This window comes from Marmota monax, unplaced genomic scaffold, assembly GCF_021218885.2.
Source record: "Marmota monax isolate L192 unplaced genomic scaffold, Marmota_monax_Labrador192_F-V1.1 WCK01_AAM20220418_F8-fsc00070, whole genome shotgun sequence".
Taxonomy (NCBI): domain Eukaryota; kingdom Metazoa; phylum Chordata; class Mammalia; order Rodentia; family Sciuridae; genus Marmota; species Marmota monax.
In genome coordinates, this window is record NW_026692116.1 from 8182108 (window position 1) to 8210104 (window position 27997).

At 34.3% G+C, this 27997-nt stretch overlaps 1 protein-coding gene across 1 annotated transcript in view; it reads right to left on the reverse strand.

Moving 5' to 3' along the window:
- Nucleotides 1-27997, reverse strand: part of Dpyd (dihydropyrimidine dehydrogenase) — an 822495-nt gene that overhangs the window by 775022 nt on the left and 19476 nt on the right. Inside the window, exon 2 of the mRNA XM_046462335.2 lies at nucleotides 12217-12327. Within this exon, the coding sequence (XP_046318291.1) occupies nucleotides 12217-12327 (111 nt within the window). The remainder of the gene's footprint in view (nucleotides 1-12216; nucleotides 12328-27997) is intronic.

Here is a 27997-nt window from a genome sequence, read left to right on the forward strand (position 1 = left end):
ATGCAAAATATTTATGTAATTAGGATGGTTCAACATTTTCAAAAATGGCAAAAATAAACAGCAGTTATGAAACACCTGCTTAAAAGATACTGGAAGTAAATGCTTCGTGCTTCATTAACCAGTATAAACACATTTGCCAGTTTAAATCCCCTAATGAATTCAGAATTTCCAATTAGTACTAGAATGGTAGAAAACTGCCAAATGAAGAAATTTCTGGGCAAGAATTTCAAAATTATTATTCTTGGGGCACTTCTGCTGGTCAAAAAGATGTTACCTGCTAAGAAGCCAATAATTTATTTATTAAAATCAAATATGCATCTATTTTAATAAACAATTGTTATTACCAATTTTGTAGACCACTGTAATATTTGAATAGTGTTCAATATAGTGCCTGAAATATGGATTTTTCAAGCACCAAAGAAATAAAAAGAAGGAAAGTAGGCAGGAAGAGACAGAGAACTGTACAGGCCTCAAGAAAATCTTCTCCAGGACTTCAAAGAAACCCACTCACAACCCTGATCCTGCTATGCAGAGTGATAAATCAGTTACTACCTGAATCAAATAGGCAGAACATAATAAAGACAAAGCAAAATTTTCTTTAAAAATCAAGCAAACAAAAGTAACTAAAGCTTTGCATTCAAAGATCCAGAAAATGGGTAAAAATGTAACTCAATCTTCAGAAATGATGTAAGATTACTTGTTGCAAATGTAATAACCATTATAACATGCATTTTCCTTAACAATCTCATAATCTTAATTAGTCTTTTCTAAGAAGGAAAAGTGATACAGTGAAAAGGACATACTAGTCCAGATGACCAGAATTCCAGATCTGCCTGCAACTAACTAATTAATTTTAGAGTTGAAGTGAATCATTTAGCATTTTCCAGCTTGGTCTTTGTCATCAGTAAAATGAGAAAACAAATCTGAGTCATCCAAGTGACTCATGGTTAAAATCAAATGCAACACACACAGGTCTCTGGGAAATGTAAAGCACTATCAAGTAAGAAAATATATGATCCTTATATGTAATATATAAAAATAGGTAAAAAAAAAAAAAAGAGCTCTATTCATTTATTCATCTATCAATTTGCTCAACAGACACATAGTAAGCACCAGGCACTGTTGAGAAGCTGGGAACACAATTAAGGAATTGAATATCAAATGAATAAAACAAAAAAATTGCTTGCCCTACCAGTCTTCATGTTCTAGTGGAAAAACACAATAAACAAACTGTGAATAAAAAGTAGTAATTAATGCTGAGAAGAAAAATTAAGCAAAGAAGTCTAAGAAAAGCTATATAAAAAGGCAGGTTAGAGTTTTAAATAGTGTAGCCAAAGAAGGCCTTGCTGAGATTGTGCAAAGAAAATTGTGCAAAGGAAGCTATGCAAACCCTGAGTTGGCTGGAAAATCCTGGAAGGTTGTAAGCATATAATTTTTAAAAGGATTCCTCATCTGGGTGAAGAATGTACTCCACTACAAAAGGTAGTTAAATACAAAGATCGTTTAAAGGCTACTGCAATAAAACCAGGTGAGAAGTGGTGGTGGTGGCTTAGAAATGTTGGTGTTGGTGGAGGTGGTGAGAACAGGTCAAATCCTGGATATATTAGAAGCCACAGCTGACTAGTTCTTTAGTTATGGATAGTGAAAGAAATAAAAAAAATCAAAGGCTTTAACATTTTGATCTAAGTGAAAGAATGGATAGGAAAAATTCCAAGAAATAGGTTTTGGAGGCAAGATAATAACTTGGGATTTTCAACATGTTAAATGTTTGAGATACTTACTACACATCTAAGAGGAGGTATTGAACAGGCATTTGGTTATAAATCCCGAGATGGAAATGCAAGTTAAAGATAGAAATGAAGGAGTCATTTGTCTAAAGATGGTATTAAACTTTAAGAGACAAAATAAGATCACCAATTAGTATTTCAAAAGAAGAAAGGGAAGAAAGATCAATTGACATTTAAGCCATAGTTAGGAGTAAGATGAGGAATTATAAAAGAGTCAAGAAGGAGCAAGAAGAGGTGCCAATGAAGTAAGAAGAAAACCAATGAGTCTAGTATACTACAAGCCAGGTGAAGAAAAGTCTTCAGGGTAAAGAGAGTGCTGCTGGTGAGGACTGTTGTGGTGTGAAATGATAAATACAATCAATAAGAGTGTAAGCTATAGGTTATAAATTAGTAAAAATATAGATTATAAGTTTTTGATAAGTGAGATAAGACAATTATAAAGCAAGAACTGTCATAGACAGGTCTAAGATTCCATTTTGCTGCCTTCTATAAAAATTATGTTGGGGATCCAACATGGCGGCGAGAGGGGAGGCAGCGCTTTCAGTACCTCCTCAACAACGGGGTCAGAGAGACGCATGGATACGCTTAGATTCGACCTGCTGAGAAACTCCTAGAAAAATTCCACTAAAGAGAGACCGGCCGGGAATCGGTAGGATTTTTGGAGGTGACAGTTTGCGCTAGACGAGTGAATCTCCGCCACACAGCGCAGAGGTCCAGACCCGCCAGCCGCTGCCCGTGCGACTCGACTGTCGGCTGCCTGCACACGGCCCCCGCGTCAGGGCGGATAGCCTCCGAGGCGCAGCGCAGCAGGAGCGGTGCAGGGACTCTAGGAAGAGGTCTCTCGCCAAGCCTTCATGAAATAGCAAACCCGGAGCTGAAACCAACCAGAGACAGACCAGTCCCACCCCTCCCTTCGGACACTCCGGCAAGGAGCCTGGGCCCGCCATAGCAGAGAGGTGACATCACCAGAGTTCCCCCGACAGATTTCCTTCCCAGCAAGGGAGACTTTTCAACTATACAAGAGCAATATAAATATATAGGGGTGGGGGGAAATTTCAAAAACACAACAGTTTCACCAAGAAGAAAGAAACGCAAGCAGTATGAAAAGACAAGGAAAGAAAGGACTACAAGCAATGCAGGTCAACTCAACTTTAGAAGAGGTAACAGCTGCAGCAGATGGAATGTCAGATAAAGAATTCAGGATATATATGCTTCAGATGATCTGGAGTATCAAGGAAGACATTAGACAGCAAAATCAGACAATGAAAAGATCACTTCGACAAGGAATTACACAAACAAATCCAGGAAGCAAAGGATCAACTTTACAGGGAGATAGAGGTTATAAAAAACAAACAAACAGAAATCCTAGAAATGCAGGAAGCAATAAACCAACTTAAAAACTCAATGGAGAATACTACCAGCAGAGTAGAACACTTAGAAGATAGAACATCAGACAATGAAGACAAAGTATTTCAACTGGAAAAGAACATAGACAGCTCAGCAAGACTGTTAAGAAACCATGAGCAGAACATCCAAGAAATATGGGATAACATAAAGAGACCAAACTTAAGAGTCATTGGGATACAGGAAGGTATAGAACTCCACACCAAAGGAATGAGCAATTTATTCAATGAAATAATAAGAGAAAACTTCCCAAACTTGAAGAACGAGACAGAATCCCAAATTCTAGAAGCCTACAGGACGCCGAATGTGCAAAATTATAAGAGATCCACACCTAGACACATTACAATGAAGATGCCCAACATACAGAATAAGGAGAGAATTTTAAAAGCTACAAGAGAAAGGAAGCAGATTACATTTAGGGGCAAGCCAATCAGGATAACAGCTGATCTTTCAACACAGACTCTGAAAGCTAGAAGATCCTGGAATAACATATTTCAAACACTGAAAGAAAATGGGTTCCAATCAAGAATTGTGTATCCAGCGAAATTAAGCTTCAGGATGGAAGATGAAATTAAAACCTTCCACGACAAACAAAAGTTAAAAGAATATGCAGCTAGAAAACCATCTCTTCAAAACATCCTCGACAAAACATTACAGGAACAGGAAATGGAAAATAACAATGAAAACCAACAGTGGGAGGTAGGACAGTAAAGGGGGGGGGGAATAATCAAAGAGGAAAACAAACCATGTTTAGTAACAGAAATAAACAAATATGGCTGGAAGAACAACCCATATCTCAATAATAACCCTAAATGTTAATGGCTTAAACTCACCAATTAAGAGACACAGGCTAGTAGAATGGATCACAAAACAAGACCCAACAATATGCTGCCTACAGGAGACGCATTTGATAGGAAAAGACATACATAGGCTGAAGGTGAAAGGTTGGGAAAAATCATATCACTCATATGGACTTCGGAAACAAGCAGGAGTGTCCATACTCATATCAAATAAAATAGATTTCAAGCCAAAGTTAATCAAAAGGGATAAAGAGGGACACTACATACTGCTTAAGGGAACCACACACCAACAAGACATAACAATCATAAATATATATGCCCCAAACAATGGTACAGCTATGTTCGTCAAACAAACTCTTCTCAAGTTCAAGAGTCTAATAGACCACCATACAATAATCATGGGAGACTTCAACACACCTCTCTCACCACTGGACAGATCTTCCAAACAAAAGTTGAATAAGGAAACTATAGAACTCAATAACACAATTAATAACCTAGACTTAATTGACATATATAGAATATACCACCCAACATCAAGCAGTTACACTTTTTTCTCAGCAGCACATGGATCCTTCTCAAAAATAGATCATATATTATGTCACAGGGCAACTCTTAGACAATATAAAGGAGTTGAGATAATACCATGCATCCTATCTGATCATAATGGAATGAAACTGAAAATCAACGATAAAAGAAGGAAGGAAAAAGCATACATCACTTGGAGAATGAACAATAGGTTACTGAATGATCAATGGGTTATAGAAGACATCAAGGAGGAAATTAAAAAATTCTTAGAGATTAATGAAAACACAGACACAACATATCGAAATCTATGGGACACACTGAAAGCAGTTCTAAGAGGAAAATTCATTGCTTGGAGTTCATTCCTTAAAAAAAGAAAAAACCAACAAATAAATGATCTCATACTTCATCTCAAAATCCTAGAAAAAGAAGAGCAAAACAAAAGCAAAAGAAGTAGAAGGCAAGAAATAATTAAAATCAGAGCTGAAATTAATGAAATCGAAACAAAAGAAACAATTGAAAAAATTGACAAAACTAAAAGTTGGTTCTTTGAAAAAATAAACAAAATCGACAGACCCTTAGCCATGCTAGCGAAGAGAAGAAGAGAGAGAACTCAAATTACTAGCATACGGGATGAAAAAGGCAATATCACAACAGACACTTCAGAAATACAGAAGATAATCAAAAATTATTTTGAATCCTTATACTCCAATAAATTAGAAGATAGTGAAGGCATAGATAAATTTCTTAAGTCATATGATCTGCCCAGATTGAGTCAGGAGGATATAGACAACCTAAACAGACCAATATCAATTGAGGAAATAGAAGAAACCATCAAAAGACTACCAACTAAGAAAAGCCCAGGACCGGATGGGTATACAGCAGAATTTTACAAAACCTTTAAAGAGGAACTAATACCAATACTTTTCAAGCTACTTCAGGAAATAGAAAAAGAGGGAGAAGTTCCAAATTCATTCTACGAGGCCAACATCACCCTGATACCTAAACCAGACAAAGACACTTCAAAGAAAGAAAACTTCAGACCAATATCTCTAATGAACCTAGATGCAAAAATCCTCAATAAAATTCTGGCAAATCGGATACAAAAACATATCAAAAAAATTGTGCACCATGATCAAGTAGGATTCATCCCTGGGATGCAAGGCTGGTTCAATATACGGAAATCAATAAATGTTATTCACCACATCAATAGACTTAAAAATAAGAACCATATGATCATCTCGATAGATGCGGAAAAAGCATTCGACAAGGTACAGCATCCCTTTATGTTCAAAGCTCTAGAAAAACTAGGGATAACAGGAACGTACCTCAATATTGTAAAGGCAATCTATGCTAAGCCTCAGGCTAGCATCATTCTGAATGGAGAAAAATTGAAGGCATTCCCTCTAAAATCTGGAACAAGACAGGGATGCCCTCTTTCACCACTTCTGTTCAACATAGTTCTCGAAACGCTGGCCAGAGCAATTAGACAGACGAAAGAAATTAAAGGCATAAAAATAGGAAAAGAAGAAATTAAATTATCACTATTTGCAGATGATATGATTCTATACCTAGCAGACCCAAAAGGCTCTACAAAGAAACTATTAGAGCTAATAAATGAATTCAGCAAAGTGGCAGGATATAAAATCAACACGCATAAATCAAAGGCATTCCTGTATATCAGCGACAAATCCTCTGAAATGGAAATGAGGACAACCACTCCATTCACAATATCTTCAAAAAAAATAAAATACTTGGGAATCAACCTAACAAAAGAGGTGAAAGACTTATACAATGAAAACTACAGAACCCTAAAGAGAGAAATAGAAGAAGATCTTAGAAGATGGAAAAATATACCCTGTTCATGGATAGGCAGAACTAACATAATCAAAATGGCGATATTACCAAAAGTTCTCTATAGGTTTAATGCAATGCCAATCAAAATCCCAACGGCGTTTCTTGTAGAAATAGAGAAAGCAATCATGAAATTCATATGGAAAAATAAAAGACCCAGAATAGCAAAAACAATGCTAAGCAGGAAGTGTGAATCAGGCGGTATAGCGATACCAGACTTCAAACTATACTACAGAGCAATAGTAACAAAAACAGCATGGTACTGGTACCAAAACAGGGGGATGGACCAATGGTACAGAATAGAGGACACAGAAACCAATCCACAAAACTACAACTATCTTATATTTGATAAAGGGGCTAAAAGCATGCAATGGAGGAAGGATAGCATCTTCAGCAAATGGTGCTGGGAAAACTGGAAATCCATATGCAACAAAATGAAACTGAATCCCTTTCTCTCGCCATGCACAAAAGTGAATTCAAAATGGATCAAGGAGCTTGATATCAAATCAGAGACATGCCGTCTGATAGAAGAAAAAGTTGGCTACGATCTACATACGGTGGGGTCGGGCTCCAAATTCCTCAATAGGACACCCATAGCACAAAAGTTAATAACTAGAATCAACAAATGGGACTTACTCAAACTAAAAAGTTTTTTCTCAGCTAAAGAAACAATAAGAGAGGTAAATAGAGAGCCTACATCCTGGGAACAAATCTTTACTCCTCACACTTCAGATAGAGCCCTAATATCCAGAGTATACAAAGAACTCCAAAAATTAGACAATAAGATAACAAATAACCCAATCAACAAATGGGCCAAGGACCTGAACAGACACTTCTCAGAGGAGGACATACAATCAATCAACAAGTACATGAAAAAATGCTCACCATCTCTAGCAGTCAGAGAAATGCAAATCAAAACCACCCTAAGATACCATCTCACTCCAGTTAGATTGGCAGCCATTATGAAGTCAAACAACAACAAGTGCTGGCGAGGATGTGGGGAAAAGGGTACACTTGTACATTGCTGGTGGGACTGCAGATTGGTGCAGCCAATTTGGAAAGCAGTATGGAGATTTCTTGGAAAGCTGGGAATGGAGCCACCATTTGACCCAGCTATTCTCCTTCTTGGTCTATTCCCTAAAGACCTAAAAAGAGCATGCTACAGGGACACTGCTACATCGATGTTCATAGCAGCTCAATTCACAATAGCAAGACTGTGGAACCAACCCAGATGCCCTTCAATAGACGAATGGATTAAAAAAATGTGGCATTTATACACAATGGAGTATTACTCTGCATTAAAAAATGACAAAATCATAGAATTTGCAGGGAAATGGATGGCACTAGAGCAGATTATGCTAAGTGAAGCTAGCCAATCCCTAAAAAACAAATGCCAAATGTCTTCTTTGATATAAGGAGAGTAACTAAGAACAGAGTAGGGACGAAGAGCATGAGAAGAAGATTAACATTAAACAGAGATGAGAGGTGGGAGGGAAAGGGAGAGAAAAGGTAAATTGCATGGAAATGGAAGGAGACCCTCAGGGTTATACAAAAGAACATACAAGAGGAAATGAGGGGAAAGGGAAAAATAATACAAGGGGGAGAAATGAAGGTCAGTAGAGGGGGTAGAGAGAGTAGAGGGGAGGGGAGGGGAGGGGAGGGGGGATAGTAGAGGATAGGAAAGGTAGCAGAACACGACAGTCACTAGTATGGCAATATGTAAATCAATGGATGTGTAATTGATGTGATTCTGCAATCTGTATATGGGCTAAAAATGGGAGTTCATAACCCACTTGAAGCAAAGTGTGAAAGATGATATATCAAGAACTATGTAATGTTTTGAACAACCAACAATAAAAAAAAGAGATAAAGGAAAAAAATTATGTTACAAGAGCTGTCTCTGAGAAACTGAAATGAAAGCTGTTTTCTTATAATATATTGTTTTCTGTACTTTATACCCCACAAAATGTACTCAACCCAGGATATAGTGGTCTTGGTGATCCAAGACTTTGAAGTACATTCTAACCTCCACTAACCACCTGCTGGAACTCAGGATAAGGTTGCTTAACACCTGCTCAAACCCAAGATGCAATTGTCTTGAGTTGCTGTGCTAATTGCTCTCTTAGCTTCTATGATTGGCTTGCTTGCATGATACTAAGGAAAGTCCCTGAACTTTAGTTTTTGTCCTTAAATTCCCAAGACACAGGCCAGGAAATTGCTCTTCTCCCACAGAGCTTCAGTCTCTGTGGGTGGGTGGAAGTTCCTGGCCAGATAAATAAAGCTCTCTTTGATTTGAATTAGACTTACAGTGTTTTCTGAAGCAGCTCCCCATAACAAGGACCAGAATGACAATTTTAGGAATCTGAAGTTCATTTTGCATAGAACCAAACTTCAAGAGAGATTTGGGTATACATATTTACTGAGCAAGTGTTGGAAAATCTTCTGGAAAATCCATAGAGGAGGGGTAAAGCAAGTTAAAAGGGAGGGAAGGCTGAGCCAAGTTCAGAGTCAATGCCAGATCCACAGAGCTGGGGCACAGCTACACACAACAGTGTTCCCTTCCTTGAGGAAAGAGTGGTGGTCACTTTCAAGATAGTTTCTGGTCCTCAGTTTTCATTTTAAATATGTGTGCCTCCTATAGATTTCTTTGGGCTTCACCCAGGTTTTTAAATCTGTAACTTTATATCTTGTCAAATTTGGGAGGCTTCTAGCCATTATTTCTTTTTTCATCCCTGCCCTCCTCTCCTTCAGGTGGTGGAGGAAATTAGGCATCTCTCTCCAGTGACTGGTGCTCAGCTAACCAGTGGAGATGAAAGTCCTGTTCCCTATTCTGCTTGTGACACCACTATAGTAAGGGTATGGAGCATCCCATTATCTCATTAATAGAAGTCTGGGTTCCCAACTCGCCTTCATTAGCATATCAGGGAAGGACCAGATTTTTTGTTGTTGTTAGGACTTGGCTGGATCAAAGCAGTTCCTCAGTTCCTACCTAAGAGTTTTCTGTTTTACTCAGCTGATCCTTTCCTGGTTCTTTGAGTAGAAAGAGCAGTTTTTTATTGGGGCTACTACATGTGTATACCTGTTAGCATTTCCAGGCTTCCAAATTCTTTGCTCTGAATATATGTGGAAAATAAAAAATTCAAGGACTTGATTTCTACAGTTCCTGTACCCATGACTCATCTGCCTTCTACCTTTTAATCATTTTATGATTTACCTACAAAGCATTTTCAATTTAGATTATTGTAAGACACAAGAACAAAAACTCCTAAATTAAAAAATAAGTATATTTTGGTGATAATTTCATTCAATTCTTTATGCAAGCATAAGGAGGATAATAATAAAAGTGAAAGGAAGAACATTCATTAAGTGCACTGAGGTTAACTTCGAACCTTAGCTCCATATTTTCCCTTTGGGAATGAACCTCACTACTTTGTCAATAGACTTTATATGTCCACAGTAATTAATATGATGTTACCAAATGAGATTATTATTTTACCATATATTTAAACCTTTCATTTTATTTTTCCACTAACAGTTACTCATTGTAGAAAATATGAAATGTACAGAAATGCCAAGATAGCAGAGATCATCACTGTTAATATTCTGGTATATTTTCTTTATTCTGTGTGAATTCATGCCAAGACATGGGTGTGTAGAAGTGCACACAATCACTACTGAATACAGTGATGCCTCATGCCTTTACCATGTAATGTATATTTGAGCTTTTATCCAGATTATTAACCATTTAAAAAATAATTGGAATGGTTGCACAATTTACCAGCAAATGGATCTGCTCAAATTTACCAAGACCCAGTGGATGGAATTCAGTATATTTTCCCCTACAATGTTCTCTACTGAATAAAAAATGGCTCAGATAATCCTCTTTCAACTCAAATTAATTTTCACCTACATTCCTAGTTCTTTCCTTCAGATTTATTACTAGAAGATGAATTACTAGGTGTGTTTGATTAAGATATTTTTATTGGCTCAAATGTATCCCTCCAAAATGCATATGTTGAAATCCGAACCCCTCAGTACCTTGAAATGTGGCTGTATTTGGAGACAGTCTTTAAAGAATTAATTTAAGTAAACTGAGGTCATCTGGATAGATACTAATCAAATATAACTAGTATCATTATAAGCAGAGGAAATTTAGACACAGGCACACTCAGAGGGAAGACTGTGAAAATACAGGGAGAAGATGCCTCCACACATCCAGGAAAGAGCCTCTGGAACAAATCAACACTTTGATCTCAGACTCCTAGTCTCCAAAATAGTAAAAATAAATTTGCATTCTTTAAACCACCTAAACTGTGGTACCTTGTTAGCATCCCTAGCAACTAACAAAGGTATTAATGAACATTATCAAAAATACTGTCATATACTTCACTAAAATATGTGTCAATACATGTTTAATGGAGAAGACCTATCTCACTGTACTTTTACCAATTTTTTTTTAAATATAAGAGAGTTAATTTGTAGGATCATATTATAGAATAAAAATAATCTCCATGAAATAATCTAACAACAGTAACCATGAGAATAGAGGAAACCTTTTTTTTTCTGAATAGAACTCATAGTTCTATCAAACATCATAGTTTGATAGCCTATGAAAGAGAGGCCTCAAGAAAGTTATCTAATTTCTCTGGATCAAGGTCTCACACATTTAAAAATGAGACTGAAACTTGGTTCTCTTCAAGAAATATTTGAAAATTACACGGTTCTTTTCTGAATGCAGTTCAATCGTTCAGATCTTTTTTGCAAGAACGTGGTACATAGTCAGCCTATCACCTGATCTACTTCAGACCATATCAGTGCCATTCCAAAGACCTGTACTAGAAACTTGGAGGCAAAACTCATAGAAGTAGAACAAGGAAAACTGAATTCCAAATCCAGGTCTGCTATTAAGTGGCTATAAGGTCTTCTTATGCCATATGCAATATTGTCTCTCTGTGTTTTTATTTCTTTGTTGCTTTCAAAAACTTTGCTGGGTTGCCAGTGATAGAAAAATTTAAAAGTAGTTAAATACACACACACAAACACACACACACACACACACGTGAGCACACATCCTCAATTCCCATCCTTAGAATGTAGAGGGAGAAAAACAACACTAAAATCATGAATATTACAGGACATTATACACAAAGTACCAAAAGAGTCAATGTCAAGTAAGCTCATAATATTAATGGTTTCCCTAATTATTTTGGAAAAATCAATTGTGCTTAAATAGAGTAAAAAGGAAACTTCTTTCCAAATTTAAAGACTTACATATCACTCAGATAGTATTTTAAATGTTGCCTTCAAGGTTGTCCTTATAACGCTTATGACCTCACAGTCCCAGCTCTGTGGATAACTTCATAGGCTCAGTCAAATAAAATTCTAGCCATCAAAAACCTCAGAGTAATTCTTTTTTGCTCCTACACCTCACTGAGAATATTATTTGTTTATACTGAACATTTTAAAGTTCATAAATTTCACAAGAGTGCATTTTCAAACAGTTTGTAGATGCCTACAACCACCATCAGTTAGACTATATCTAAAAGAGAAACTCTCATATCATTGTTTTATTGCACAAAACAATTTTTAAACAAATTTTAAGGATTTTCAGGAAAAGAAAAATTTGCATCAAACTAAATTCATATAATTTAAGTGTTTCAGAAGATTTTTTTTAAAAACAGAATTAAGTTTTTATAATATTCAAATATAAAATATGTAATATATGAAAAAAAATCACAGTTGTACTTTACACATATTTAACTGTATTTCTAAGTATATGTAAAATCATGTCTTAGAATGTGTAGAACAAGAAAATTTTCAGCAGGAAATCAGTTATCAGTTGTACTTACAAAACAGTTCTTATCAGGGTTTCTCTTCCAATGTTTCTTGTCTAATTTCTTGGCCGAAGTGGAACGCAGAGTTGCATGATTTTGTATCCGAGGATTTAAAGCCAGGATACTCTGAAGACAGCATAAATAATAAATAACAATATGTAAATATGTTGGCATTAAAAAATCAAAATTTTATTTAGGAATCATCCATTCCCCTCCTAAAGAAAGGTTCAACTAGGATATAAAATTTATGATATGAGAGAGAGAGAGAGAGAAAACAGATTACATGAGGTCTAAACAAATTAGATCCAAAATTAGCAAGAGGGTTTAAAAAATAAATAAAACTGAGAACTCTTATACTTTGCTTAACAAAAAAGGAACTACATGGGGAAATCCCAATAAAACAGAAATTATTTGGAAAAAGTGAAAAGGAGAAAATTGTTTTTTGGAGAAAAACTAACAAAGAAAATAATATTACTGGCATGAATTGATCCAAAGCTCAAAATACACCCAAAACATGTCATGTCACCTCAAATAGTTGTCTTACCTAATGTTAAAATGGTAATATTAAATGTCAATGTTACCTAATGTGGACAAAATACAAGTGGAGTGATTCCTACTATATTTTCTAATAATTCTCCAAAAGGAACTCTTGGCAAAATAATAATAATAATTATTATTATTCAGGAAAAATAAACCAATAAATATTAACAACTACTACAAAATTATAATTCCGCCACAGGAAAAGAACTATTGATGACAAATGTTTAATTCAATTAACATTTCCCCAACAACTTTCAGCATTTTTACATGTTAAACACCAATATGAAATACCTGAAGAAAATCCTGGAGAAAAGATACAGAAGAGACATAGAGGTTTTCAGTAGCTGAAAAGTTTTCATATGGAAAAGGAATTTAATTATTTTGAATTAGTGGAGAATGCAGAATCAAGTTTGTAGATATTTAAGGAGGGAGATTTAGATTCAAATATTAAAAAAAATATATCAGCTAAGATTGCACTAGAAGTCACACTAACTTTATTGCAGTCATTTAAAACAATGTGCATCTCAAAAGTCTTTTCTTCCCAGGAAAATTCCCCTGACTAATCCAAATCTGATCCTGGGGCTAGGGATGTGGCTCAGTGTTAGAGCACTTTCCTAGTATGTACAAGGCCCTGGTTCAATCCCAGTTCTGGGAGAAAAAAAAAAAAAGTAGTAGAGCACTTGCATAGATCTGATTGTCCTAGAATATACAAATATCTCTACCAGGGACCACCAACCTAAATAGAACTGTTGCTTTATGAATTTTCCTTCTTCCTAAACAGTGAATGCTTTGAATGGAAGAAGTAGAGAATTTGCTGAATTTCTGACATATCACACCAAGTGAGTAGCATATGCCCATGCCTGTGAAATAAGATATTCAAAATTGTGAATTTGGTTCTTAATATCTATTGGTCACATAACTTTCAGCAAACTGCTTATCCTTTTGATCTTTCATTTCCTCACATGCAAAATGGGCCATAACCTAAACCAAAATACTATAGTAAAAAATAAATAAAATACATGATACAACATGCTTTCTAAACTATAAACACCCTAAAATCTAAAGTACAGTGAAAATGGAATCCAGAGGCTATGTGCAACAGCAATTCTCTGTCCATGGATTTCTTCATGTGGAGGCTTAGTAAGAATTTGAGATAAGTCCTAAAAATGAAATTCCTGTTAGATTTGACCAACCCCAAGATCATCTTCCAAATCGAGATTTTATGATTCTTTGAAAATAAGTATATAATGTTCATCTTTTTTGCATATGAAAATGAACCCATATTTGGATCTCAAAATACTGTCACAAATACCAAAGTAACTTAACAGATAAAGGAAAAAAAATTATACTATAAGACATATGCTAAAAATGTTGTTTCCCCTTCTATTATTGTAATTCCAAAATAAATTGATCTAAAGAAATCATTTTCTAGGTAATATCTTAGCTGATTTTATAAGAACTTTTATTACATGATAATATGAAGGATTTAGAAATGATATAAACTATAGTTTTCTAACAAATTTTATATACTGTGTATATATATATATATATATATTATATTGTATATATATATATATATACATATATTATATATTGTATATATATATACAATGGAGTTCTATTCAGCCATAAAGAAGAATGAAATTATGGCCTTTGCTGGTAAATGGATGGAAACAGAGAATATTATGCTAAGTGAAATAAGCCAAACTCAGAAACTCAAAGGTCCAATGTTTTCTCTGATATGCGGAAGCTAGAGTAAAATAAAGGAAAGGAGAAGGGAAGAATAGAATAGAATATGCAAAGATATAGGGAAGATCAAAAGTGTAGAAAGAGATAAAGAGGCAGAGTGGAGCAATGGAAAAGGGGAGGCAATGTGAAAGATATTCTTTAAAAATCATGTTATGTGCATATGCAAATATACCACAGGGAATTCCTCCTTTCTGTGTAAGTAAAAAAGAATCAATCAAATATAAACAGAAGAGTGAAAAACGAAGTGTAGCAGAGTAGAGGAAAGAGAACGGGGGAAGGGAGGGGGTTAGGGAGAAAAAGGGGATATTGTGAACTGAAATTGACTTCCATGTGTGTATGATTATTTTGGGATGAACCCATTACTATGCATATTTATAAAGCTCTAATAAAAATATAAATAAAATCTCAGGAAATTGTCCTAAAGACAAACAACAAATGAAGGCACATTAATTGAAGAAAATCTACTAAAACTTGAAAAGAATAGTAAGGATCCATAGCATTTGAAAAATAACCTACCCCTCCCTTTCCCCACTTCAGTTCAGTGTCAAAGTCATTCCACTTCAGATGAATTCAACCAAGAAAACATGTTTCCTTTTATCACCAACCCTACTTGAAGGCCATGTTATCTCCCATGGAGGGGCAAATGCCACTATTTCTCATACTGCCACTCCCTGCTATTCACGGACTAAACTCCAGGAAAATGCAGCCCAGAGTTCAGGGTCTTTCTTGGTACAATCAGACATACTCAGGGAGCAAAATCTCTGCCTGAGGGGCAGCATGTCATTTACACTGGGGACCTTCACCCTCACCATCTCACTCATGGAGTGCAGTTTGCATATGAGCAAACCTGCTTAGTAAGGAGTGGTGTCACTCAAGGTGAGCCACTGTCACTATCCTAAGTTCTGGAGCCATGGTCCAGAGAATTTTCCCAAAAGAAAAGGCAATCATATGAACAGACAATTTCTCCTAAAGAAACTTATCTTATCTGAAACCCTGTGTGGGGGAAGTTCAAGTCTAAGAGTCCTTTTAAGAACAATTAAGATTTTGATAACAAAAATTAGGAAGAACCAGGTAACTCTATGAGAGCAATAAACTAAACCATGAAGGTAGACAGTTCATCAAGAGAAAAGACAGTTCAGACAAGCCCTCCTGGGGTGGAAAAAAAAAAACCTGCAAAAACTCACCTCAAAAACTACCAATGAAGAGGGATACAAATTTAACTGAATCACGTTGTAGAACTATTTATATCCCAGGGCTTTTTCAAAAACAATAGAGCAATCAATCAGAACTCAGTGGAACTAAGAGCTAGGTATGATACAAATAGAGGCAGACAGTTCAACAGAGATCAGTGGAAAGAGGAAGGAGAGCTCTGCTAAATCCAGTTATGACAGAACAACTGCACATGTCCATGGCTGCACCCTCTGAGGCTATTGGAGGGTCACACAAAAGGAGAAATGTACTTCTCTAAAATAATCCATCAGTCATTTAAGGAATACCCAAAAAATGTCATGTGCACCATCCCTCCAGAGTGGGGATCAGTATAGAGAACTGTTGTAATACATTTTCTAAATTTTATGCTTAAAAAGATTAGAAGCCATGTGCTATGGTCTAGATATGGTTTAGGTGTTCCCCAACCCACCTCAATGATTCATATGTTAGAAGTTGGCCACTACCTACTATGGTAATTTTAAGAGGTTGTAGGTAGAAATTATTGAGAGATTCCAAGATCTATCAAGCCCCTATCCATGCTCTGGTTTCATGTCTCACCATGAGCTCCCTCTTGCATGTACTCGTACCAAGATATTGTCTGCCATAACATCATGACAACAGAAGGGCTCTCTCTAGAGCTGATGCCATATGGTTTGGACTTTGAACCCCCAAAAGTGTGCTAAATAAATCTCTTTTCTTTATAAAATGTATGCCATCCAGTATTTCATTATAGTAACAGAAAACAGAGTAATATATCAGGCAAAGAAACAGGATTGCATAAGATGTGCATCCACACAAAAAAACAAGCAACAAAAACCAACTTTGAGAAAGTCCAAGTATCAGATTTAACAAAGGTTTCAAAATAGGTATCATAAGGAAAGCATAATTATAATGTTCTATCAAATACACATCCATACAGAGAAATTATTAAAAAGGACTAACTAGAATTACAAGTTGAAAAACACAATGCCTGAAATGAAAATTTCACAGTAGTATACAATAGTAGATTTAAACTGGCAAAATCAAAAAACTTTAAAAAATATTATGTAATAATAGAATAAAGAAAAATTAACAAAACCCTAAAGTCTGTGGTAAATCGTTAATAAACAAAATACAATCACATGAATACCAACAAGAGGAAAAAAGAGAAGAGAAAAATTACAAGATATACAAGTTGAAATTTTTTCCACTTTGTTTGTTTAAATAAAACATATTATTAAATTACATATCTAAGAAGTTCAACAAATGTATAGTAGAATAAATAGAAGGATATTATACAAAGAATATTAACAAATATACTGAGTCAATATCAAAGAAAAACTACTGAAAGCAGCAAAAGAAAAATGATGCATAATATACAAAAAACTAACTTTCAACAGTTCATTTCTCATCAAAATCAATGGACACCAGAAAGTAGTGAGATAATATACACAAATATACAAAGCACTAATAACATTGTCAAGCAAGAATCTTATATCCAGCAAAACTATCTTTCAAAAAGAATAGTGATCATGAAGAATACAGATGAGAATAAATGCTAATGTGTATGTGGGGGGAAAGGTACACTCATATATTGTTGGTGGGACTGCAAATTAGCACAGCCACTTTGTAAAGAAGTATGGATATTCCTCAAAAGAGTAGGAATGCAACCACCATATGACCTAGTTAGGCTACTCCTTGGGATTTACCTCAAAGATCTAAAATCAGCATACCATATTTATACAGGCACATCGGTGTTCATAGCAGTACAATTCACAATATCCAAGTTATGGAACCAGCCCATATGCCTGTGAACAGATGAATGGATAAAGAAAATACAGCATATCTATACAATGGAGTTTTACTCAGCTATAAAGAATAATGAAATTATGACATTTACTAGTAAATGGAACTTGGAAGTATCATGCTAAGAGAAATAAGTCAGACTCAGAAAGTCAAAAGGTCAAATATATTTTTGTGATACGTGGAAGATCAAAATAAGGGGAAGATGGTAGGGAATACCATGAAAATGGGAGGAAGATCAGAGAAATGGAGAAGGGGGAAGGGCAGAAAAGGGGAGGAGCAGTAGAATGAGATTGATCAAATTTTGCTGTGTAAATGTACCATGGTGAATTCTACTTTTACGTATTCCTGACAAGTATCAATTTATAAAAACAATAAATAGATAGGGGGAAGGGCAAAGAAGTAGAGTAAGGGGACCAGAGGTAAGGGGAGAAGGCAAGGGAGGGAGGAGGTACTGGGAACTGAAATGGAACAAATTATATTCCATGCATGAGTGATTCTGTCAAATGAATCCCACTGTTATGCACATGTGTATGTATAATAAAAAATTATAAAACATAATAATTTTTTAAATACTTCAAAAATTAAATAATGGTGAAATATAATACTCCCATCCCCAAAAAAGACAATTAGAGAATTTGTACAAGTAGAAGTTCTTCAGGCAAAAAGCAAATGACCATAAATAGTATTCAAGTTCACAGGAAAAAAAACAATGGTCAATAATAGAGTATAAGTAATTCTGCAATTATAAAAGATAATATAAAATATATACTGTCAGTATAAAATATATTGATAATAAAATAAGATCTAACTATGTGCTGTCTATAAGGAGCACCCATCAGATTCAATGTCACATATAGAATGAAAGTAAATGGACTGAGAAAAATATACCATTTAAGTAGTGACCTTATGAAAGCTTGAGTGACCTATAGTAGTATTAGAACAGACTTTAAGCAAACCAAACAAAAAAGTACTACTAGACACAAAAGCATGTTTTATGATGATAAAGAAAGATCCATCAGGAAGCTCCAACAATTCTAAACATATGTGTTCCCAACAAGGCAAAATGCATGAAGCAAAAAAGGGCAAAACTAAAAGGAAAACAGACATTTAGAGAATATTATTTGAAGACTTCATTTTCCCACTTTAAATACTGGACAGAACACAGGCAGAAGAATAAAAAGGAAACAGAAGATTTGAACAACACTATACATCATCAAGATGTGATAATTTATTATTCTCAAGTATGCATGAAACATTTTCTAGGACATGTTAGCTAAAAACAAGCCTCAATGAACCTGAGGACTAAATAATACACAGTAGTTCTCCAATCACAATGCAATAGAATCAGATATCAATACAGAAATACACTTTAAAAATGTGCAGTGTGGGAGAGCATTATAATCATCATAATAGAAAGATACAGTTACTAAATACCACGTATGCTTTCATTTATATAAAATTTCCACACAAGGCAAATGTATGGAGACCGCAAGTAGACTAGTGTTTGCCTAGGACTAAGGGGTAGGGAACAGAAAGCAAATGCCAAAAGGTATGTAGTTTCTTTTTTGGAGTAATGAAAACTGATTGTGGTACTGGTGGTAAACTTTATTAATACACCAGAAGAGTCTAGGAATTCTACCCTTTATATGGGTGATATGTGAACTATATCACCATGAAACTTTTTAAAAAGCCAAAATTTGTTATATTCAATTGATTTAGCTATATAATGTACCCACTTTAGTAAACATCACTGGGACTTGCTTTAGTTGACAAAAATCTGATAAAGATTATTTTTAGTAATTCCTACATGTGAAAGAATAATTCTTTACTCTATCTGATGAGAGTAGGTATCTTCTAAACAACAAATGCACAATACAGTTGTAGTTTCAAATGGTTATTCTTCATAATGACACAAGACCAAAGCAACTCATCAACAAAAGTCAGTATTAGAAAACCCAAGTCATCTCATTTTACAGGAAAAATTAAAGACATTGCCTTCTTTAAAAAAATTTTTTTGCTTGTTTATTTCAGCTTGAACCATACTAATCTCAGACTGTAATCCAAATTAATAAATAACATGATGATGCTTTTTAAAGGTATACTGGCCAACATTCAAAGCAAACAAACTGGGTAATACACAAGAAAGATGGCTGCATTTATTTTAGGTTTTATTTCCACAATCCATACTATGATAAATGATTATGTTTATCTATGTCGGCATAGTAATGTAACTTTTGAGAATAAACATTCCAAATGTAATTTATTGGCTGCTTATCACAGTAACTTTTCTTTCACATGGTAAGTAGAAAGTATAACATAACATGAAATATTGGGTTAACCTTTTGCAAAAAAGGCACTGAGTTGAATTCAATGGATCTTGGGTAAAAATAAATTGGATTGTGGAGAATGGTTACCAAGGATTTGACTTAATAATATTCCAAATGAAAGTGATATAAAATAAAAATACAGAACATGAGAGTGGTTGAGAGCTGTTAAAAACAATTTTCCAAAGCAAGACTTTTTAAAACTAAAAGTCAATATCATCGATAACTAAATAGCTGGCAGAATAATATAGGAGAGTTCTAAATTACATTCTTCCTAAGAAATGACCAAAGCCAGGTCCTAACAGGGTCACAGAGCCCCCTCTCTAGATAAATCGAGTGCTTTAAGAGGGCCATTAACCCTTCAGATATAGGGTTATTACCTACAGAGGGAGAATTTTCTCTCATCAAAGAATTTGGTCTTTGAGTTTGCCAATCATTTTGAGACAGTGCTGATTCTGGAAGCAGAAAAACAGTATTTGAGAAAATTTAACTGTGCTAATTTTATTTAGTTGAAGAAATGATAGAATATGATTTGGGGCCAGTACACACGAAGTCAAATGAGTTACATATTGTTCCTGCTTTGTTCACTCTGTTCTGGGAAGCAGCTGGAAGCTGCAACACACAGTGGAATTCTGCAACCAGTTTTGTGCATTTCCTCAGAGAGCAGAAAGAGGGCCCATACTGACTACAATAAACAATCACAAATCCTTGCTTAACAAAAAAGACACTAAACCATAGCCCTAAAATACTGCAACTTAAGTATTTTTTTGAGAGCTCATTTTCAGTTGTGGGAAGCCACTTGACCAACATGTTCCCTTTCTAAAAATGTGGCTTTGTTTTATAGTGCAATATTGATTGACCAAATATAATGCACCATTAAGCTCTCTTCACCCTGGGCATCTGAAATTATAAACAAATGTTTCCTGTTCAATCCTAGTTAGTACTTACAATAATTCTGAGTAATTAAAAAGATACATATATATTAACATTTGTGCTTACAGAATTAAATTGATGAATTAACTACTGTCTTATTCAAATTACGTTTAAATTTTGTCTTTGATGACATATCATTTTCTTTAGTTCATCAACTTGAATAAAGTAAATACAAATGATGGCCGGGAGGTGGTGGCACACACCTATAATCCCAGCAACTCAGGAGGCTGAGGCAGGAGGATCACGAGTTGAAAGCCAGCCTCAGCCATTTAGCAAGGCCTTAAATTAATTGGCAAGACCTTGTCTAAAAATAAAATATAAAAGGGGCTGGTGATGTGGCTCAGTGATTAAGTTCTCATGGGTTTAATCTCTTGTACCAAAAAAAAAAAAAAAAAAGTACTGACAATAAAAATCACACTGTTCTCATTTTTTTCATAATTGGACAAAAGTAACTTGATTTCAAGATAACATTATATTGCCATCCACTTATTTCCTTCACAAATATTCTCAACTAATAGGAGCATAGAATACCAATCTATTAATGCTTTTGATCAATACTTATTGCCTCTCCCGGGTACCAATCAACATATGTTGACTAATGGAGAACTGCACTTTTTAATACTTACTTGCTTAAAATTCCCTTGCTTATAAACCCTCCATCTCTGTCTCACCCATTTCTATGTCTGTCAGTAGTCTTAGTATAGATCTAGTTTAAACAGTATCTTAGAAATGTACAAGGTGCTTTTGGATACCGGGCAAGTTCAGAACTCCTATAGTCAGTCTCCTGGATAATGGGGAGCAAAACAGGGAAAAATGCACCTCCACATTGGGACAGACAACTTTGGAGTCTGAAAACCTTGGAAATCTGCAGTAATCGGTCCTGAGCAAGAATGATCACACTTTCAGACTCTTTTTTTTTTCTTTTAATGTACTTCTATTTTCTGTCAAGACACAGCTTTTTTTTTCCTTAGGCTGGACTACTTTAGACTACTTTTCCAAGTAATGACAGCAAATGAAAGTCATCTTCAATTTTTTTTTCATTTTATACCTCTATACAAAGACCAATTTTTCCTTTATGCAAGGAACTAATAACTCATTCAGTAAATGAACAATTGATGAATGAAATCACTGACAGTTCTAAATCCTACAACTTTCATTTTATTGACTATTTTCACAACAATATGCATATTGTTTGAGGTTAAATTTGGGCTTAGATCTTAACTCTTCTATTTTTCTGGTTGTTTAAATCCTCAATCTCTTTTTTGTCAACTGCTAAATGATGACCAATAATAGTACTTATCCCATGGTATTGTTTTGAGAATTAAATAATGAATAAAACTAGAATGATTCACACAGTAAGTACTTATTATATTTCATCTATTTGTATGAAAACTAGGTTATAGTTGTCATTTAACCAATATATATTCAAGTTCCTGTACTGTCAATTCTAAATAACACATGGGGATCATTTTTAAAAGTTTTGGAATATATAAAAAAATGAAAGCAACAGGTAAAAAGGTAACTATAAATAAGATAGTATGAAAAATAGAGATATATCTCAGATGAAACCAAATCACCAGCTGAGTCATGGGTCCCTGAATTTATCATTGGCCTCTGCCCTGCAATTTAAAAAGCAGACTGCCTGAAAAATGACAATATGCACTTCACAAATTAATACAGCAGTGTAGAAGGGTCATGAAATTCAAATACAGATTTTAACATCCATTACACATATATAGAAATGAAGATAACATTTTGTAATACATACAACTGTATATAACTCATGGACCTTTCAGCCCAACATGTTTAAGTGAATTTACATTACATTTTCTTTCCAGGAAAGACAGGTCAGATAAAATATAAGGAATTTATAAAGCATCAAAAAACTCATCAAGTGGAAAGGAATAAACCCTTTCAAAATGCTAGTCATGTTGTCCAAGAAATATGATTCATTTCTATTGAACAAATAGTTAATACAAAAGAAATAGTTTACACATCTTAAAACCTCACATCTATCATGTCACTCACCAACTCAGCAAGCTGAAGTCTGCCACATGAACCTCTTGTTTGGCTTTACAGGATCTAGTACATGACTCTCTTTCATTATAAAATACACACCAATAAAAGTTACCCACATTCTAATTTTAAAAAGTCCTTTTATTTTCCTTAAAAAAATATTAAGAATTCAAACAAAGAAACCATAATGTACACATTTGATATTCACCATATAATTCTTAATATAGAGCAGAGCAAAGGTGGTTACTGTTCTGATTTAGACACTGTATTAGTCTGATTGGGCTACTATTTCAGAATACCATAGTCTGAGTAGCTTAAACAATAGACATTTGTTTCTCATTTTGTAGGCTAGGAAGTCCAAGATCCAGATGCTAAGTAATTTGGTTCTTGTTAAGAACATTTTTCCTGGCTTGCAGATGACTACTGTCTCACTATGACTTCATGTGCAGAGACAGAGAGAGGCAGAGACTGAGAGCAAGCTCTAGATTGTCGGTTCTTTTAAGGGCACTAATTCCATTATGAGGTTCTCACCCTCATAACTTCAACTACCCCTAACTCCCAATAGCTCCATCTACAAATACCACACATTGGGCAATAGGATTTAACATGTTAATTCTAAGGGGATAAAAACAGTCTTACAACAGACATGGAAAGTATTCTTCTACCTCTGGAAGGCAAACACTGTTAAGACTAGGCTTCAATTTATAAGATACTTTATCTTAAGACTGCAAATGTTACCCTATTGATTCTATACGTTGCTTTTTTTCAAGGAGAAATTTCATAATATCCAAAGGAGATATAACATAGTATTGCTTAAATTCAACAAAATAAAGTAAAAACAATTTTGCCAAATAATTTAATACTGGCTACTAATTATGCATGTTCCTTTATTCTTTAAACAATTTGAAAAACGAAACATTAATAACATTGAAAAATGTACTATTTTCATTATGGGAATTGAAAATAAAATATGTGCAAAGTGATATGAAAATACATAAAAAGATGAGACATACTATTTTATTTGAAAATTTCACTACATGAATTATAAGCTTCTTAATATTGTAAAACACTTGTGCGTTATATATTTAAATTAAAAAAATATTTAGAAAAGGTAAAACTATGAAATTCTATGCTAGAATACTGTCTCATATTTGCAAGAGTTGAATGTATGCATGAATTTATACAGAACCCAAAACAAAATTCAAAAGGAGAAGAATTGATGGGGATTATTACATGATCAAAAAAATACTAAATCCACTAGGTAACTAAGAAAATCCATATTCTAGAACCTATAATTTTTCATACATTCATCAAATCTATATAAAATCCTATTTCCATTGCTTTTCTTACATAGTTTACTGTATCTAGGATGCGGCAGCTTTAAATTAGTCTAAAATGCTAACTTTCGTTAAGTTCTAACTAGAACCATTCCTCCAAAAACTCAGAATGGACCCTCTCTATATATTAAATTATACCCATGAACTAACTGCTACAGAAACTTGCCATTGTCCCTCATTTGACCTGTAGGAAATTATGTCAAGTAATTGTTAACATGTGTCCTTTCCCATCAAACTCATCATTAAATCTTTCAAATGCAAAAATAGTTTTTATGTATCCACATGACTTCAAAACAAATCACAGTACTTCATTAGAAAAGATATTAACAGTGCCTCCCCCCCCCACACACACACACAAAGTTGTTAATGGAAAAATTTCTTAAGAAAACAGTAAAAAACAAAATTTAAAAATTAAAAAAAAGCAACAAACTTCCACTAGCAACAAACTTTCTAATGGAAGCTTGTTGCTAGTGGCAGAACAATCAGCAGAATTCTGTTTTCTTCTTAGTGTTCTATTTCAGAGGACAAAGGGAACCCCATTCACTCCTTGACAGCAGTTACAAAGATTTTAAGTCATATAATCATTAACCACTCTGTAATAGGAGTTCAGCCTTTGCCTCTGTTTCCTTCAGAGGTTTCAAAGGTTTAATCATGCAACTCACTTGCTGAAGCAGTGCAACACTTTGAACTGAACCTTGCAATCTCTGGTAATATAACACCAGCAACAAGTTCTGAAAGGAAAATCAAATTAATTGCTTGTTGTTATTTTCTTTTAAAACTTTCTGGGGTCAAAATTTTGGATTCTGTAGGACAGCACAGACAACGCTAATACATGAAAGACTGTTCCCTGCAACAACAGAAGCTGCAGACCAAGGGAGGAAGAAGACATAATGATAAAATAAAGGGGTATTAATATGTTCACAGAGGAATGCTCAGGTTCTATGTGAGCCCAGAAGGTTAAGTCAGGAATGGACTGAAGGATGTGTATTTCCTAAAATGACTTTATTGTGCTATTTAAAATTAAAAAACTGTATCCTTTAAGAAATCTCCTTCAAGAAAAAAAATGTTTATAACATAGCAATGAAAAATAGATGACTTTGATTTCCTGGCAGAAAAGAATTATTGTATACATATGCCACATATATACCATAATTTATGCCTATATATTCAAATCATGTTTTAAAATGTATTAATTAATATTAATTGATATTCTTGATGTTTTAGAAAGTTTTTAAAGGAAAAAAGATCAATTCTATATTTCAATTAAAACTAGTTCCATTAGAAATATATAATTAAACGTATTAACTATTTTAAATAACATAGAATTCATGTATATAATTAGTACTTTCCTCACTTTTATTCTCTTAATTAAGAAGTAATATTTTGTCTTCTTTATTGACTCATTTTGTTTCAAAAAAAAATAGAAAGAATAGTCCCCTTTTAAAAAGTGTTATTACCTAGTGAAATATATGTAATATGAAGTCACATTGAGACTTCCTAATTCTTAAACAATTTAGGGGCCTAAAAATCTCACTTAAAATAATTTAAATTTAAACCTAAAGTAGAAAGAAATAATGTCTTCTATTTTTACTACTGTTACAATTAAAAACTAACTGACTTGAACTGTTCCTAACACATCCCCACTCTACATCTTCTTTGGGAAGATTTAGTATATAAGAGTTGCAATGGACTCTAGAGATTAATGTTTTATTTTGCATCCTAATTCAGGGACATTGTTACAAACAATCATTGAACTTTAATAATAAGATGCACCCAAAAATATAACAACTCAGTGAGACCCTGTCTCTAAATAAAATATAAAAATAGGATTGGGGATATGGCTCAGTGACTTAGTACCCCTGAGTTCAATCCCTGGTACTGCTCCCCACAAAAAAAAAATATGACAAACAGTTATACACACACACACACACACACACACACTGCTCACACAGTGTACACACTAGTATGAAAACATTACACAAATAGGAAAGAGCATGAATAGTTCCCAGAAGAATGCCTGCATCCTTCCAATTGAGGGAGGAAAAAAAGAGAAATGTTCAGCCACCAATTGAGTCTTCACTGAAAATCAGTTTCTGTTCCAGTACAGTAGAAATGCACTTGTCAATCTTTGATGATGAAAACATTGCCCAATGCTGTTTGTGTTATACATACATATTTTCCCTCATATACAGCATCTTTACTTTTTTTCTTTTGTAAATAAATACATTTTTATAACAACTGTTTTTTTTTTAATTTTTTGCAGTGCTGGGGTTTCAACCAGGACTTCATGCATGCTAGGCAAGTAGGCAAGCACTCCACCACTGAGCTACAGGCTCAGCCCTTTAACAGCCTCACTGAAATATGTATAATTCACTTGCCACACAATCACCTTAAAGACAAAATTCAATGATTTTAGCTAGTGATTCACAATCATTAACATGCTCAAATTTAGAACATTTCACCAATCCCTCTCTCTTTGGGGAAAAAAATGTTCCAATTAGTAGTCACTTCCAATTTCCCTAAAGCCCCCTGCTTTAAACAACCATTAATTTACTTTTCTGATTCAATGGAGTTGTCTATTCTGGACATATCATATAAATGGAATCATATAAAATACAGTCCTTTGTAACTGGTTTCTTTCACATAGCATAAAGTTTTCAATGTTTCTCCATGTTGTACTTTTTACTTTTATGTTATAAATCTCCTAATATGCTTTCTGTTTATATTTCAGCAATTATCCTTTAATGAGATTTAAATAAATTAAAGATCATATTTACTGTGTAGTTATCATTTCTACATTTCTAAGTTCTTGGAGTACATCCATGTTTCCAATTTGCATCATTTCCTTCCTCCTGAAGGATATGACTTCCTTTAACATCTACTAGAATGCAAGAGACCCTGCTGGTAAATTCTTTCATCTTTTGTATTCCTGAAAAAGTTTGTATTCTTCTTGGTGGCTGAATGCTAATTTCACTGAGTATAGAATTCTAGGTCGAGAGCTTTTTTCGGCCAGTTCTTTAAATATATTGCTTCACTATTGCCTTCTTACTTGCATTGTTTCCAATAAGAAATCTGCTGTTAGCCTGGAGTGGTGGTTCATGCTTGTAATCTCAGCCACTCTGGAGCAAGGCAGGAGGATCATCCACGACTTAGAGAGACCCTGTCTTAAAAATAAAATAAAAAGGGCTGGGGATATAGCTCATAGGTACAGCACACCTGTATCCGGTCTCAATATTCAGGAGAAGAAGAATAAGCAGGAAAAGAAGAGAGAAGAAGAAATATGTTGTTGTCTTATCTTCCTTTTATACTATATAACTTTTTTTTTCCTCATATTAACCTGAATTGTCTTTTACACTAGTTTGAGTAATTTGATTATGTTGTGCCTTAGCATACTTTCTTCATATTTTTTTTTAACTTCATTGGGCTTTTGAACATATGGATTTGGTTTTTTTCAAATATTGTTTCTGTTCCCCAATCTCTCTCACTCTTCTGCTTGGGAGATTCATTTATGTAAGGATAGTCAAAGTTGTCCTATAGCTCACTGATATTCTTTTCTTTTCTTTTTCTCTTTTTTCCTTTCTGTACTTCATGTGGAATTGTTACTATTTCTGTGCCTTCAAACTTAATGTCTTTCCTCTATAATTTCTAATTTCCCTTTAATCTCATTCAGTGTACTTTTCATCTCAGACATTATAGTTGCCAGCTCTAGAACTTCATCTTTAATCTCCCACTATCTTCCATGCCTCTAACTTTTTGAACATGTAGGTCACAGTTGTACTCAAGTTTTAATGAACTTCTATAATTCAAACATCTGTGTCACTTTTGCATTCATTTTTATTTACTTATTTTTATACACCTTATGGGTCATTATTTTCCTACATCTTTACATGCCTGGTTATTTTT